This window comes from Pyricularia grisea (assembly GCF_004355905.1).
Source record: "Pyricularia grisea strain NI907 chromosome Unknown Pyricularia_grisea_NI907_Scaffold_1, whole genome shotgun sequence".
NCBI classification, from domain to species: domain Eukaryota; kingdom Fungi; phylum Ascomycota; class Sordariomycetes; order Magnaporthales; family Pyriculariaceae; genus Pyricularia; species Pyricularia grisea.
This window is the reverse complement of record NW_022156716.1, coordinates 1,591,904-1,608,519: the sequence shown is the minus strand read 5'-3', so window position 1 is coordinate 1,608,519 and position 16,616 is coordinate 1,591,904. Positions and strand designations below refer to the sequence as shown.

Here is a 16,616-nt window from a genome sequence, read left to right as displayed (position 1 = left end):
GTGACAGGCCAGTGACTAGCATAATTGTTTTTTTTTTTTCTTTTCTTCTTCTTATTTTCCTGAAGAACTGGCGGCAGGATATTATTCGTTTTGTCTCTTTGATGTGTTTCTCCAATCATAAATCGTTTCACAGTACCCCCCGTGCGGGGGTTACCTAGGGTACCAAGGTACGGAGTACTCCGTAATGATTACCCTACTCCGTAGGTTGGCAATGGAAAAGGGGAAAGAGCACCAGACTTGACTGATTGTTAAAACCCATTAGCGATCACCACTCGCCTGTCGTCGGCGCACCTTGTCACACATCGGCTCTGATACCGCCCGTCAGGAAGGTGTGATTTGAATGCACATTGTCACACCCAGTCACGAAGCAGATCTGTGTTGCTGCCATTCCTGTTGGCTCTCACTAGACCAATAGCTTCTTGTTCCTGACCGCGCCGTCTTGGAACAGGTCGTATCCCGTCACGGAGGAGGGGGGGTTTCCTATTCTCAAAATCCACATGTGGAAATAAAGGCAACCCAAAATTACCTACTTCGCAAATAAATTAAAAAAAAACCATAGAAGCATCTAGGCTTGTTGGGTTGTTGGACTACCATGAATGGCCACACCACCCGGTATTCCACCCGCCCGGTCCCCTTTGTGTACCTACGGAGTATGTACAACGTTTATCCGTAGGCGCGTGACTTTTTGCTACGTATCACTACTGCAGCCCAGCCCGGGATAGAAAACTAATAGCATGCATTCTGCAAAGAGTGCTTTTTTGGGCTGGTATTACGTCCTGTTGCAGTAAAGCGTAAAAGCAAACAAAAATACAGACATCGTGACCCAGAAAACTGCCTTTAGAAGAAAAAACACCGGGTCCGTCAAGCTCGCATTGAATTGTTTAGGCGCCACAAGCCCAACCACCCGCTGGGCCGCAGTGCTTGCTTCTGCTTCCTCTTTCAGCTACTTGCAGCACGGACAACTGCATGATGCCATAAGTGTCGTCGTGCCAGATAATGATTGAATCACTGTGTGATGCAATGAAGGTCCCTGAGCTCCCATCGACGTCAGACTGGTGATGCTTTTTTTCCCCCTCGAAACACTGCACTGTTGTTATTTTCCCCGTACTCTCGTCATACCCTTTTTATTATTATTTTTTGTTGGCGTTGTAATGTTACAGGACCCCTAAGATTGCTCCTTCGCAACGACATTTGTTTTCCCACTCTTTGACCACATTGAACGTGACAAGTCATCTCTGCGGGCCCAGAACGACCTGCGCACAGAGAAAGCAAGTAACACGAAAATCTCAGCTGTCCACCGCCATTCCAGTATCGCTTCCCCAGAACTCCGTAGCTCCACCCTAGAAACCGCCTTCGGTGCCAGATCCGGTAGTCCTCGGCGGTCTTCTGAAAAGACCTAGATTTCCACTCCGTGCACACCAGTCTCCGGGGAGAAAATGCAGATGCAAATGCACAGTGTGGCAAAGCTCCAGTCTTTTGAGCTCTCACTCAGACAAACGTACCAGCGCCAAGCTACTGACTGATTGCCGAGCTCTCACTGAACTTTGGCTGTGTGCGTGGTCTCTACATTGCTCACCATCGTAAATGAGGGGGAAGGAAGGGAAAACAACAAATGGCAAGTGAACAAAGGGGGAAAAATGTTGGCCGGGTTGAACTAGCAGCAACATCAGACACTTGAAAGCGTCTTGGAGATCCGTTGTTGAACGCCCGAATGTTTTGGTTGTAAAAACAGCGAAAGCGCAAAAAACAGACAGCCCAAGTATACCAAGAACTTTGCCTTTGGCCGTTAGCCCGCGATGTTGTATCACGGACCTGAGCCCTGGCAGTTCTGGCCCTTCTCAAGTCGAAAATTAGGGAAGGGATAGAGCAAGGAAAAAAGAAAAAGAAAAAAAAAGGTTACCTCCCTAATCATCCAGGGAAGGTGTGACCTGGCCACCTCCGCTTCACACATCCCCAACGGAGTAACTCCACGAAAACTCTACGTGCTCGCTTCGGCTGGGGGTTTGGCTGGCTGGCGGGATACTATCTTATTTCCCTTATAAGATGTCCCAGCAGTCCTCGGCGGCATGGCAGAATTTGCTGCAAGCAACGCTAGCTGACAAGCTGTAATGGCTGATACCGATTTTCTCGTCCACGTATTCATCGGCAAAGTTGTCGGCACCCTTTGCCATGGCACCCACAAAGACACATATGCTCTCCTTGGGGTCCAAACTGTCGATGTAGTCCCTGACCCGAACGACTGGGGCATCGAAGCTGAGCGTTACCTTGCGGCAATGGGGTGGCAGGTGGTCGGTTATGGGGTTCTGAATCACGCGCAGGAGCTTCTCTTGCGAGTTGGTCGACCTGATGGACAGGCGATGCAAAAGTTGAACCATCAATCCAGCAAAGCGCTTGAATGTTCGCGGGATGCGGACCGATGGGGACACCTCGATGAGGACCCCCTTGGCGGTCTGGATATAGATTTGCAACTTGCCAGCCTTGTTTATAGGCGAGTCTAGCAGTGTGAGTAGGCACTATAGAGAAGAAGATGTGAGCACCGGCGATGGGCGCGATTTCGTGGACAGGTTAGCCAAATGTCTTGAATGAGACCTTTCTAGCATGCATGTTGAATGCAAACGCAGTACAGGTTGAAAGAGCGCAGACCTGGTGAGTGATATCAGGGCGGGCATCACTGATGTCGCGATTCATCTTGCGCATGACTCCAATGTGCTCGTCGCTGTTGAGCAGAGAGTACTTCTCCTCTCGCGGGGCAGCACCCATGCGGTTGGGACCGGCCGAGTGCGATGCCTTGTACGTTTCCAGGCTTGCATTGGATAGAACGACAATCAACCGGCGAGAATCTTTGTCCGAGGATGGGATGGGCTGGTGTTGTTCGGCCACCAGCTGCGGGAGCTCTGGGGGAGGAAGCGATTGGGTTCCTGTCATGTTGAAAAAGTGACGGTCAGATGCAAGAGTCAGTCAAAGTTCGAAAATGTTTTCGTCTGCTTTGTTTCAATTCCAATGCGAGCGCCGTCCAAGAGCAGCCTTGCGTCTTGGCGAGCAATCAAAAAAGCAAATACAGGAGACCCCGCCAGTTTGTTTTGACCCTGTTGGCTATGTTGTGTCGAGGCAAACACGATGGCGGGGAAATGCAAAACCCCAAAGGATGTGCATCCAGACCGCCCTCCCTCGGAAAAGTTCAGGCAATCTTCCGCTTCGAGCAAAAGTGTGGGATGGACGCCTTGTTTGTCTCTTGGAATGACAGACTACAGCTTTCAAACTCGCCACCAAAGTAGGTATGTACCTCGGGACATTGCAGAACTGCAGGCAAGCTTGCGATCGCAATTGGTGTTTTGGGTTTAAAAAAAACTTACGCGGACGCTTTCCAGCGCGCTGTTCTGTGGACGAGGCAGCCATTTTTTAATATATGTGCTTTTGATCCAAGATGCCTCGATGAAAACTTTCCAGAGATGGTGCAGAGAAATGATATTCTGTGATGGTGTACGAGCCTGTAGCTGAGCGAGATAGCAGGTTGCACCAGTCTCGAGGTTATCTGGCGAGTCGAATGACCAAAAGTTTTGTTTCCAGGAGAGCGGGCATGTGGATGCTGATGGTTGAGGTGGGCAAAGATGTGGGCTCTATGCGGGCTTTATGATGACTTTGGTCGCTGCATGATGAGATGAAAATTTTCGGTTATCTTTCCTGCCCCAGGTAACCCAGACACCTATGGATTACAGTCAAACTTCATTGATCCCAAGATCCGCCCGAATGGAGACCGTGACAGAGAGTCCCTTGGAGATTTTGTTTTGTCATTCTATGGGATCAATCAATCCTTTATCTCGCCAATGCATAAGCGCAAACCATCCCATCTGTGTTTCCGTTGTTACCGACAATTTTATTAGTTGCTTGGCTAGGGCCTTTTTTTTTTTTTTTTTTTTTTTTTTTTTGTCTCCCTGCAAGCGGACAGGGACCGTAATTACAAAGTACGAAGTTAAGGTTCAGGGTTCAGTCTTTTGAATGAGTAAGGTAGCTAAAGAGTCGCAGTGGTAAAAGGGTCCACTTGTCATCTTGTCCGCATTTTCTTGCGTTCGATAGTAGTACACAAGGCGCTGCTATACCGGAAGGCAGACCGAGATTCGGAGCACATTTTTCGGCGTTCCACATTTTTCGCGTTCCGAAGGGTTGTTTTAAGACGAAAATTAGGTCAAATTCCCTAATCCCGCACCGTCTGTACCTGCGCAGCGACGGTATATACATAATTTTCGCAGTAAACTTGAATTAAGTTAATCAGACTGTCTGGTGCGGATGTAGAGGAACACCATCAACTAGGTACGCGGTGCCGCACCCGCAAAAGTAGAGTGGGCCGGCGGGGATAGAGGCCGGCTCGGACCTTTCCCCCCACCATTCAGTGGTCATTGGACTGTACTGTACTGTACTTTAATTGATCCCATGTGCAACAGTGCCAACACCCTCAGTTCGCATCAGCGAGCGCATGAGGTGTCATTGCCTACCTTGTCTCTGATGACAGTTGCTGACCATGCAGGCACAAGCCTGCAAGTATTTTTTTTTTCTTTTTTTTTTCTTTCTGTTATTTCGACGACCCGAGGTCCCTTCCTTTCTTTTTCTCTCCTCCTACCGCTCGGTGTTTCGACTGCCGGGTGATCAAACCCTGTCACCCGCCATCCGGGACAGGCAAACGAACCCCTCAACAAACCAACACCAACACCATTACAATACACCAACTACCGTGCAAACATCTGTCGCAATACATTATAACATTATAACATAATTGCGCCTTGATTTCAGTTCGCGCCTCGAAGTTACATAATGCCGAATACGAAGGTGGTCTCTAACAGCCACTTCACCTCGAGTGCTGCTGATCTCACTTTGTAATACAGTACATATTCCTCTTCAAAATTTGGCGATTGCAAGTCATGTCACCAAACAATTGACCGTCATCAAAGCGCGCGCTTTCACGGAATTAAGTTCTAGAGAAGGATTTCTGGAGAAGGATTTCTCTCTTGGAGAATTTTTTTTCTATTAAATTCCAAAGCCCAGACATTGCCTCATACGCCAAGCGGTGGCCTTGTTCATGGATGATAACCGGCACCGCTGTGATCATGTTTCGAGTTCATGACCACCATGGACCCGGCACAGTCGCACAAGGGGCTGGGTTTCATTGGCGGTCTTATCCTTACCTTTTGCGCACTGCTAGTCACCCAACCAAACTGCCTGGCCTCCCAATTGAGCTCTTACAGGAACTCGTCCGAACATGTCAATCGGAACCAATCCTCGTAGGGCTCGGTAGACTAGGTCTATCCTATCTAGTTTCCCAAGCACGGCCCTGCAGCTAGTATACTACCCACATGAGCTTATTCTCATCCCCACGATTTCGGAGGCTTTTGCATATCTTTACCTACTGCTCGGGTCAAGTTTAGATCCCCTAAATCAGGGTTCTAGAAGTAATCCCTTCCTTAGTCTGGCACTGGGAAACATGGTGACATGAATAGTTGACAGGAACAGTCATCGACTTCTGATCGGATGATAGTTCATAAGACGGATACCACTGATGTTCATGAGATGGAAAATGAGAACAAACACGGATGCAACGGTAGGCTTCAGCATATATTTTTATTCACCTCTTAGACAGGAGGCGTGCTTCATCTTCACCCCCTTCCCAAGCTCAGACTTTAAACCGTTACCGCCGAGCGTATCACCAACTTCCAAGTAAGTTGCTTCTTTCAAGTAATTCCATTCAACAACTCGCAAAGAGACGTGGGCCAAAACCTCCGGACACAAGCTCTACTGTAACATCAGCCGCACCGCCCCCGTCAGCCGTGCGTTTGTTACACGCAGAGCCAGATTGTTTTCGCAGCCTTTTGGTGCTGCAGAGGCACTGTTCTTGGCTTTGTTAAGGGCGGCTGGCACACCCAGTTTCAACATCTCCATGCGCAGCCGGGATCGCCATCTTCCTATGCATCACCCACACCCACATGGGGGAAAATGCCTCTCTGTCTCTTCGCAATACCCGCTGTCTCTGGCTCACACGTTGGAGATCGCCGTACTTTTCCTTATTCCCTGTTATGCCGCTCGGAGTGCCAAGCGGAATATTTGTACCTTACATGCTCTTTGGGCGCCATGATCAATCTGCAGGGGGGAAAAGTCTCGCACCCAATATATCATATTCTTCCTCCCAGACTAACCTTCGCATCTCGGTTCTCTTATCCACTCTCTTCTTCTCATCCTCTCTTTTATTTCGTTTTCTATTCTGTCTTGCCAGTCAAGAGAAGAAGATCACGTTGACCGTGCATCTCATATTCCATTCCTTTCTTACGCGCTTTTTATATATTTAATCCAAAACAGTTTTCGGATCATATATACATTCGCTTTCTCGAGGGGTACTGGGGCAGTATGGTTTCTCGAAAGGTTGTCAGCGCTGTGGCGCTCTTTTCCACGTTGGCATTGGCTCAGAACAACAACAACAACAACAACAATGGCGGAGACGCTACACAGCTTGCACAGAACGCAATCCAGTCCGGCTCCTTCTTTGATGGAAGTGATGCGATAGGTGCAAATGACGCTCAGGCCCAGTCCGATACCTCACAGAACAACTTCATCAACTTCTGTGCTGGTCAGACACTCACCAACGGTCTACAACTTGTCGATGGATCCTGCAACGGCATTCGTGAGTCCTCTTAAGAAACACATACCTGGAAACTAGACTGTTAAGCTAATCAATGCAACCAAACAGCCATGGGTCAAATCCCATCCAAGCAGAATATGGTAGCTAGCGTCATCATCAACCCAAAGATGGGCGATACCATCCCTGAGGGACAGGATTTCCAAATCCAGGTTCAGACAATCAACCTCCAGGCCGGCTCCTTCACCAACGCTGTGGCGACGTACTACACGGCTCCGCAAAAGCTCAACGGCCAGGGGCAGATCATCGGCCACACTCACATCACGGTGCAGGATCTGGGCAACAGTCTCAACCCTACTCAGCCTCCCAACCCGACCCAGTTCGCCTTCTTCAAGGGTATTGACGATGCTGGCAACGGCCAAGGTCTCCTGGCGGCGACGGTAGAGGGGGGTCTTCCGGCCGGTAACTATCGCGTCTGTACCCTGACCTCAGGCTCCAACCATCAGCCCGTGATCATGCCTGTCGCTCAGCGTGGGTCCCAGGATGACTGCCAGAAGTTTACAGTTTCGGCGAACGGACAGAACAACAACAATGGTCAGAACAACAACAATGGACAAAACAACGGCAATAATGGCCAGAACAACAATGGCCAGAACAACAATGGTCAGAACAACAATGGTCAGAACAACAACGGTCAGAACAACGGTCAGAACAATAATGGTCAAAACAACGGCGGCAATTTCGGCGGCAACTTTGGCAAGAACAACTTCCGCAACCGCCGGCAGCGTAGCCGACGAGAGGATGTTTCTGACAACATCCCCCGGGCTTTCCGGAGCTTCATGGCGTGATCTAACCGCTTATGAGAAGAAAAATTTACCATGTGGATGACCCTCAGAAGCCGAGACTCCCTTTTGTCATCGAGTCTGTGGCTGGCTTCCTTAGCCCTGACGCCCTTGGTGGTAGCGGACCTAGTACCAGGCGATTTTAGGGGGGGACTCGATCGGGAAACACGTTCCAGCCGTGTTACATCTGCTACGATAGGCGCTTTGTTTTTTTTTTTTTTTTTTTTTTTTTTTGGTTTACTGTTCACTGTTTGTTTCCGGGGTAGGCTCAGGGATTTCGTCATCTTTCTAAAACAAAGCTAATCTGTATATAGACTTATTTCTCTCTGTTCGTCAGATCTGGCTGTCTCGCGCATAGCCCTCGGGGACTTTTGTTGCTGGTCTCTTTGTCACATCTTTCGATTCATTTTCTTTTATCAATTTACGCCTTTTCTTTATACTCTTACTTATCCGATGGGCACTGGCTGGTCAAATGTCTGTGTATGTGATTCTAGCCGTGACGCATCAAAGATGTGAATACGAAGGGACATTCAGTGGCACAGTGAGGGAAGAATGAGGAAGGGAGACTAGAGCATGGGGACTGCGCCTTGAATAGAAAGAGCTCGGCATGCGGATGGCGGAAGATGACAGGTTTTCTAATTGAAACCTAGCCAAGGGGAACAGAAATAAGCATAAAACTCTGCTGAAGCTTGTGTGCGGACTGCTGACGTCGCCTCTCCGGTGCATCCCTGACGTCTAACTGGTCCAGTATGTACGCATCACAGATGACCAAGACTTGCAAGGCCAAGTATGCTGGCGGGAGGCAAAGAGATGGTTAGAACAAGTTTGATTTCCCATAGCAGTTATCGGTGTGGCTGCCCGTAAGATTCGATAGGCTGCGCGCGGGTTCAGTTTCCGAGCTCCGCCCAGAGCCGGTAAGTTGTTTCAAAGGTGCTAGACCTAGTGTATAATGACTGCGCGACTGTCCAATAACGCCGATTTATATAGGCGACTTTCTTTTTCATATCTACAGAATCCTTCAAACATAGCCGGCAGCCTACAGGCGAGACAGGCTTGGCAAAGGTAGTTCAGCAACTCGTCCGCCGGAAATAATGCCTCTTTCAAGGAACTTTGTCGGCATATCCACGACCCGAGCGCCTGTTTTTGTTCAAAGATGATTTCGTTAGATATGCGGAACAGAAAGTTTGTTCTTTGCAAGCAATCACCCGCACGGCGCAGGATCAACAGAAAAGGGACAAGTAGATTTTGAACAGGCACACAAAACATGGCTCTACTCGTGAAGGGGGTGATGGGTATTGGAACTACCAATAGCCCCTACACAACGAGAATGATGGTGGGTTGGGCAAAAGCAAAAACATACAACACCGAGGATTCCCCAGTGGTCACCCACCTGAGTACTAGTTCGGCCCTCACTGGTTTGACTAGGGGAGAGCGGACGGGATCCCGTATATTCCAGTGGGTATGGTCGTATGTGGCAGTCGGAAGAAGATGCAAGAATCATAAAGAAAAAAAAAAAAGAAAAAAAAGAAAAACTTACGCAAAAACTCCCCAAAACTCTTCGCCAACCCATCCTGCCTCCAAGTGGAGCTGATCCCACCGTCCAGGATGCCAATGACTCGAAAGTGCACGCACCTGAGGCCCGGGATCTCGAACCTCTCAACCTCCCAGCGTCGGTCTCCGCGGTCCTCGTCGCCCAGCAGCAGCCGCAGCCGCGATACGGACAGAAACGACCGCAGCCACTCGTACTCGTCGTCCTCGAGCACCCAGAACCCGACGTTTGCGTTGGAGCCCTTGTCGCCCGACCGCGCGTGCACCCGCGTGCCCATGTGTGCGCGCGTCGTCGGGCCGTGCTCGAGAGTGCGGTGCGGCTCGCGCGAGTCGGATGAGATTTGGCCCGCGAACGGTTGGGTTTTGGGTGGTGGTCGTGCGATCATGGGTGGTTGGGAGTCGACCGTGACGCGGAGGGAGACGTCCGTGTAGGGGATTAGGAAGGGCTCGTAGTTGACGTATGGTCTGGGTTGGAGCTGTTTTTTGTTTGCCGTGGTCCAATGTCAGCTGTGAGAGGAGCTGAGAAGAGGCATGGAGAAGTTGGCAACCGGTTATGGGGTGGCAGCAGCAGCAGCAGCAGCAACCACCAGCATAAGGCAAGGCATCATCTTACCATCCGCACATCCAGACACATGTGCATCCCACAGTATCCACCCAGGACCGTATAACCTCCTATAGTCCGAGGAAGTGTGGCCAGCGTCTCGGCACGATCTGCCTGCGCAAAGACGCGGAATGTGCACGTCGCCAGAGCTTCAGTAGGGGCGTCGTGCTGAGGGACGCCATACTGGTCGACGCGGAGGACGGTGTAGTCGGCCTTGTTTTCGATGATCTCGTCCAGCTGCCTACGGAGCGAAGCCAGCTTCTCGGGTATGTCGAGCCCGGACGCAAAGAGATAAATCTCGAGCTGGTAGCCGGCCAGTGTGCAGATGGCAAGCTTTGTTGTCGGTGGGGGTGGCGAGCCCGTCATTCCAGAGACGGTGACGCTGTGCCAGAAAAGACTTGTGTGTTAGAAAGGGATGAAATGCATCTTGAAGAGCGGGCAGGAGAATATTAGTTTACCGATTCTTTCCGCTCTCCTTGATCTTGATCTCTCGCAAATCCGCAACAACGTCTGGGTTGAGGTAAAATGGCCCCTGAATCTCATACACCAGCTGCGCCGTGACTGTGTCTTTGCTGACGAGGCCCCTGGCGCCATCCTGCAGCAAGATATCAAAGGTACCATCGTTTGCTATCTCGGCAACAGGAAATCCCTGGTCGTAATTGTTTGGGATATGTTTGAAGCCAGAGAAGTTACCACCCGTGGCATAACATCCACATTCAATAACATCTGGGTGGGAGGGAATGAAATATGGTGTCAGCTTCAGCGCGGGACCTGATCAACTACCTGGTGATAAACACAGAAACGGGGGAACACTCCTCACATACGTCCAGCAATCAGTGCACCGGCCAGGCGGTCGTAGTCAGTCTCGGACCAGTCATGCCACCATGCCGCAGCTCCTATACGCAATATCTTCATCAGCTATACCATTAGGGACTGAAGCAGGGTTTCTTGGGACTGTCTTGCACAGGGCACGTCTCCATACCCATAACGGGGCTTGCATCGCAACACCTCCCAGAGATGACAATGTCGGCACCTAACTTGAGCGCGGCCACGATCCCGCCCATTCCGACGTACGCATTCGCGCTCAGCACCGGCTTGTCAATGTCGGAGAGCGTCCTGCCCTCGACGTCGAGATGCTTGGCGGCCCTCTCGGGCGCTTGGAGCTGATCCAGCATGCCCATGACGTTGTCGCCGTCGACGTAGGCGATCTTGAGGCCCGTCACGCCGTAGGAGTGAAGCAGCTCCCTGGTCTCGCGGGCCATACTCTCCGGGTTCAGGGCGCCGCCGTCGTGTACGACCTTGATGCCATTTTTGGCGATGATGTGGGCCGTCTCGCGGTCCAGCTGGCGGAGGAAACCCGGCTCATAACCCTTCTTGGGGTCTTGTAGCTTTTCAAATGCGAGCCATGCTGGGTGATGGCAAGTGGAAAGAAGTTTACGGGGTGTTAGTGGACGTCTCAGGTGGGTATTATGTATGTATGCTTATTGCATGCACGGTCATATTCGTAGTCATTTGTTTAAAGGTATTTCATTTCCCAAGGGCCTTACCGTTGTTGGCCTCAGCAAGGTAGTCAGCCGTGATCACATCGACCGGACCCTCGCGGACAGCTCTACGGAGTGCAAGTGGTCCATCACCGGTGCAGCCGCTGATATTGGCGATTCTGACTGGTCGGCGTGGCTGGACCATGGTCTGTGAATGTGTTAATTTGGTATTGAGAGGTATGTATATTTTATGTTTATTTGATGACATGTAAAACATGTAATGGTAGTTGATATATTTTGCCGCTTGGGTTGGTATATGAAGTGAATACCTATTGGGATGGAAAAGAGTTAATATCAGCTCTGGAAAGTGATGAAACCCTCCTAGCAACTCAAACAATGCGTAACTCCCTCCCAACTTGGTACCGAGGCAATATTTCCCAATAGATTGGGACCTTGTTCATCCAAACATCCATTAGAGTCAGTGTCAGGGTGCAAACCGAGGCTCCGCACCTTTGGGTTTGGGAGCAAAGTATTAAATCGGAGACTAAAGTTTGATTTCCCCGCATCTTGACAACCCAAGGTAAAGATCCAAATTGATTTGCGTCCGTTACCACTGAAAGCTTTTTTTTTTTTTTTTGTAGTGCGGAGTCGGAGACGGAGTCAAACAAACGAACCGTCATGAAAATGATTATTGACGGGTCATATTCATGTCCAATATTACATACTAATATGATGCGTTGCGCGTTGACCGAGTGCGTATCTAGGGACGAAACAATTCATTCGTTATGTCGATTGAAATTGCCGACATCAAATAGCCGCTGTTCACCTCCAGGTTTCAGCACAGGCTAAGCAGAGAGGAAGAAAAGCTCAACCGATGGACAGATCTGCGAAATAATGCTCATCAAGCACATTAAATCATTAAATTATTTTTTAAAGAAAAAACAAGTAGAACTTATTCTACTTCTCTTCAAACACAGGCTCTTCCTCGGCGCAATCGACCTTTTCATTGGCGACCCTCCTCACGGCAGCAGCAACCTCGTCCTGTCCATCCATCAAATCAATCCAGCAGTTACCAATCGCGTCGTCCTCCAGCGCCAGCAGCTCCGCCGCCACCTCGGCCACGCTGGCCCGGCTCACGTTGCCGGTAGCCTTGCTAGTCTTTCCCAGTTCGACCTTGCCCGCCGGCTCGTCGCTGAGCGTAGCCGGCCGCAGGTTGATGCCGACAAAGTCCCGTCCGCGGGCGCGCGACTCTCGGTACAGCACCTCGTCGGCGGCAATCTTGGCCTCGTAGTACTTGGGCAGCACCTCGGTGTTGACCTTTTGCATGGCAGCCCACGATTCGTCGTCCCACCACGAGGGCTTGCCGCGGCGCGAGCCGAGGTATGAGACCATCAGGAAACGCTTGACTGTGGATGATGCGGCGCATCTAGAGAGGTGGGAATTTGTCAGCAGCTGCTTTGGTTGTGAAGCTATGCAATCAAGGCTCCTTCGTTGATTGTCACCATAAACTTACGCCTTGATAAAGTAGATGGCTGCATCTCGATCCACACTAAATGTTCGCGATGCAGGTCCTTTCCCGCCAGCACCAGCCGACCACACGACGTAGTCCGGCTTTGTCTCCTGCAGTACTGACTTGGCATCGTTCTCACTCTTCACATCCTCGACGCTGTGGACGAGGACCTTGAGGCGCTGGCTGGCTGATGATGGCGCAAGTGCCTTTATGCCTGCCACTTGATCCTCACTCCTGATGACGCTCGTGACACTCCATCCCTTATTTAGCAGGATGGGAGTGAGGAATTTTGAGATCTTGCCGTCTTGACGGAGGTTTAGGAGGTATATGTTAACACGATATCATCTCACACTAGTCAAGGATATATGCGGTGAGACAGCTTACTCCCGCCTAGGATTAGTACGCTCTTGGCCGACATTTTGTTGATTCTTTGTACTGATTGCTTATATGTTTTGATAATAGCTTATAACTTGCGATGATGACACGTTCGTGATTGTAAGAGGAGTGACTTTCGTGAATGATATTCTGATAGGATTTGTGATTGTCAACAGCAGCTCGTTCTCACATTCTCTTTATATTTCCACATAAGGTTTGTCCGTTTGCACATTGCACCATCTTCAGACGTCATAGCTACCTATGGCGGGATTATCCGCTTCGAGACCGCCCTGTTCTCCCAAGATCAATAAGCAAAAATGTACATGTACCTACTAGTTTAGGTAATACTTCGTAATACCCCACTCCCTAACAAGTTTCCAACCAATACACGATTCAGATCACCACAACATATGGTAGGTACCTATGGAGAAAGCTACGGGCTGGCAGGTATTCAGTTGAAGGATCAGTACCGGCTCTACAAAACCCCTCGGAAATGGGAATAGAGGCAACAGAGCATTATCAATATGACGGCATGGTCCCACGGCTGAATCATTTACATTTGATCGAACCAGAGACTCGGGTCAAGTCGATGACTCGGTACCTTGGTAATTTAATCTGATTTAAAGCTAATATTTGACACTGTAACCTTCATACGTAGTACGCAAGATATCTGATTCAATGCACGTTATTACATATTTACAATCATCAGTACTTGAAACTACATGCCAAGAATACAATATTGCCAATGATGATTCTCTTAGTTGTCAAGTACTACTATTGAAACACGAGTATACGGATATGAAATACCTAGCTCAAATCGTCGTTTCGGGTTCCTGACCAGCTACACAACGCTTGTAACAAATTCATCCTCATCATTTGGTTGCGGACTCAAGGTGGTCTCGTTAGCCGTCAGATCAAGAAGACCTGTCAAGTGTGTAGTGTCTGAAGAAGAGAGGTATCTTCGAGGCTTGTTTACCACCAACTGGTACATAAATCAGATCGGAGACATCCCAGTTGCCGCCGGAAAAAGGTGTTCGACTGGCACATTCAGTGACGTAACTTCTCACAAAGACCCTAACCCAGATTCTTATTGGGGATCAGAGTCGTTGCAATTCTTGTGGCTTCAAACCCCTGAATATGACCCCGCTGGCCCACATTAACGGTCCGCTAATGCATGAATTCTAATTTCGAACATCGCGACGTGACGCGACAAGCTCTGGGCTGGTTTAATTGGAAACTTTTTTTTTTTTTCATCACAGCTGGCTTATACACCCTGTACCCGGAAAATTCCATGATGGTCTTTCCGCTTTCGCAGCACACTTTGAAGGTATGCTCAGTCCGGATGCCTATCATTTGGCAGAACCGCAATTTTTATGTCAAAGGCGGTAAAATTTTCAGGCTCTAACAACTGCGACAACGGAAAGGTCGCTTAAGTGCTTAGTGTGGCAAGGTTAATAAAACCGAACATGTCTCGAATCGGCGGCGCTCCCGCCGTGAGACGCTGCCTTTTGGCGGCGGGGATCCGCACCGGCGCCTCGGCCTCTTCACCGATGAGCCTCAGAGCACTGCTTATACATAGTCGCCACGCCGCCACCAAGGCGACCGCGACCAGCACCGCCAAGCGCAGCAGCACCGTCAAGGCCTCGGTGACGACGGCGGCCGAGACCCCCGCCGCCGAGGCCAAGAAGATCAGCACCAAGACCACCGCCACGACGGCGACGACCCGGCCCAAGACGACGAGGAAAAAGGCTGCCGCCGCCGCAGCGGATACGGATACTGCCGTGCCTGCAGATGCCGCCGCGGAAACCCCTGTGACGACGGTCAAGAAGACCACCCGGGCCAGCTCGACCAAGGCCGCGGTGGCCAAGACGACCACGGCTGCGAAGAAGACTACGACGCGCAAGACGGCGGCGCAAAAGGCTGCCGAGGCTGCTGAAGCTGGCGATACGCCGGCCGCTGAGGTCCCGGTCAAGCCCAAGCGTATGACCGCTGCGCAAAAGGCAAAGGCGGCGGCTGCTGCTGCTGCTGCTGCCGCCGGTGAAAGCTCGCCGCCCGCGCCGGAAACCCCAACAACATCGGCGCCTATGGCCAAGGACAACGACAAGACTGCAGCAACGAGCCCTGCAACGGCAAGTGCATCCACAGACTCGGCAGCCTCCAGCTCAAAGGCCACACTCAAGACAAAGAGCGCAAGCCCTACCGAACCGTCCAAGAAGACATCATCTGTCTCGAGCACGATAACAAGTCCATCTACTACAAAAGCTTCCACCTCGCCAGTACCAAACACTACGGACTCGGCGACGGAAGCAGTCCCATCCACGCAAGTGAAGACACCGGTGGCATCTTCCCCAAGTTCCTCGCCTACTTCCACAACTCCAGAGTCTTCAAAGAAGACAGAGACCTCGGTGCCGGCATCAACAGTTTCGGCCAAGTCTAGTACACCCGCTGCAGCACAATCACCTCATGCACCCAAGGTTGTTCCTGCAACTACCGTGGCCCCAACGGTAAACAAGGAGACAAAACCACCTTCCCCGGCTTCGAAAGCAACAACTGCTCCCACGCCAACTGCAAAACCTGCCCCGGGACTTTCAAAGGTGGCTTCGCCAGCCAAAACGGACACTCCGACGGTTGGTGTGACGAAAGATGCCGGATCTTCAAGATTCGCTCCTCCAGCTCCGGACAAGGTGAAAGCGGCTCCGAAACCTCCACCCCAACCTCTTGTAGTAAAGAAAGCTCTAGAGGGACCTTTACCTCCAGCATTTCAAGATCGAGATGAAATGCCCGAGCCGTATGATACCAACACCAAGGAGTATAAGGATAGGGCGAGGCAGTGGCTCAAGGTCATGGTTGGCTTGCCTGTTCTCATTGTTATGAGCTACCACCTGTATGACCGACGTAAGTTTATTGTCTTTTTTTCCTTCTCTCCCTTCAGAACCATAAACCCAGAAGTCTATGCCGTATTGGATACTGACCTTGTTCTGGCAGTGGTTCTGGGCAACGGACCGAATGAACATATCGAATTCACTGGACAGGGCGTGCAGCTGGGACCTAAGCTACCGAAATTCGAACCCGAACCTGAACCCGTACCTGAACCCGTCCCAGAACTGGAACCAACGACAACTGAAGAAAAATCAGAGACCGATTAGAAATGCAGGCTTACGAGGCATCGCCAGCTACGTGTGCAACTAATGTGTATTTTTTCATGTCATGATACGAAGGACGGGATTACTAAAAACGGAAATGGCTGTTTGTTGACAATGAGAACAACAAGATATGCCGGTGCCTTATGTTGTTCATTATACCTCCTTTCTACAGTTTTGCTATATTTGTTTTTGGTACACGATCTGTGTACAGGACGGACCATACATGGTAAAGCACGTATATATATTTTTTGATCATATGGGATGAGAATAGGTATAGGATACTCCATTCAATGATGCGCATGAGAGAAAAAAGGAAAATGTCTGACGACATCTAAGTTCGACTGGACCCTAACGGAACCGTCCGCAATGCGAACATTATGCCTTTTTCATCATCATTGATGGTCGTCCAACGTGTTCATGCAGGCATTGGATATGCACGCGCGGCGCTGATCCAAAAAAAAAAAAAAAAAAAAAAAAAAAAAAAAAAAAAAAAAAAA

At 50.2% G+C, this 16,616-nt stretch overlaps 5 protein-coding genes across 5 annotated transcripts; 2 read left to right on the top strand and 3 right to left on the bottom strand.

The window, feature by feature from the left end:
* Positions 1 to 1,819: 1,819 nt before the first annotated feature.
* On the bottom strand, positions 1,820 to 3,969 carry PgNI_00426 (uncharacterized protein). The gene is made up of 3 exons (XM_031120506.1): positions 3,354 to 3,969; positions 2,644 to 2,918; positions 1,820 to 2,513 (listed from the first exon to the last, which is right to left on the bottom strand). Exons 1-3 carry the CDS (start codon positions 3,394 to 3,396, stop codon positions 2,037 to 2,039), a joined length of 795 nt encoding a protein of 264 aa, XP_030987657.1. The 5' UTR covers positions 3,397 to 3,969; the 3' UTR covers positions 1,820 to 2,036.
* Positions 3,970 to 6,385: 2,416 nt separating this feature from the next.
* Positions 6,386 to 7,467, top strand: PgNI_00425 (uncharacterized protein; the record flags this gene model as incomplete). The annotated part of the gene is made up of 2 exons (XM_031120505.1): positions 6,386 to 6,664; positions 6,731 to 7,467. The coding sequence occupies exons 1-2, from the start codon at positions 6,391 to 6,393 to the stop codon at positions 7,465 to 7,467; spliced, it is 1,011 nt and encodes a 336-aa protein (XP_030987639.1). The 5' UTR covers positions 6,386 to 6,390.
* Positions 7,468 to 8,184: 717 nt separating this feature from the next.
* On the bottom strand, positions 8,185 to 11,445 carry PgNI_00424 (uncharacterized protein). Its single transcript, XM_031120504.1, has 7 exons — positions 11,158 to 11,445; positions 10,593 to 11,018; positions 10,435 to 10,506; positions 10,069 to 10,336; positions 9,623 to 9,992; positions 8,999 to 9,485; positions 8,185 to 8,598 (listed from the first exon to the last, which is right to left on the bottom strand). The coding sequence occupies exons 1-7, from the start codon at positions 11,366 to 11,368 to the stop codon at positions 8,498 to 8,500; spliced, it is 1,935 nt and encodes a 644-aa protein (XP_030987647.1). The 5' UTR covers positions 11,369 to 11,445; the 3' UTR covers positions 8,185 to 8,497.
* Positions 11,446 to 12,048: 603 nt separating this feature from the next.
* Positions 12,049 to 13,019, bottom strand: PgNI_00423 (uncharacterized protein; the record flags this gene model as incomplete). Its single annotated transcript, XM_031120503.1, has 3 exons — positions 12,049 to 12,517; positions 12,605 to 12,905; positions 12,986 to 13,019. The coding sequence occupies 3 exons, from the start codon at positions 13,017 to 13,019 to the stop codon at positions 12,049 to 12,051; spliced, it is 804 nt and encodes a 267-aa protein (XP_030987626.1).
* A 1,423-nt stretch (positions 13,020 to 14,442) lies between these two features.
* On the top strand, positions 14,443 to 16,391 carry PgNI_00422 (uncharacterized protein; the record flags this gene model as incomplete). Its single annotated transcript, XM_031120502.1, has 2 exons — positions 14,443 to 15,871; positions 15,962 to 16,391. The coding sequence occupies 2 exons, from the start codon at positions 14,443 to 14,445 to the stop codon at positions 16,120 to 16,122; spliced, it is 1,590 nt and encodes a 529-aa protein (XP_030987627.1). The 3' UTR covers positions 16,123 to 16,391.
* Between the last annotated feature and the right edge of the window lie 225 nt (positions 16,392 to 16,616).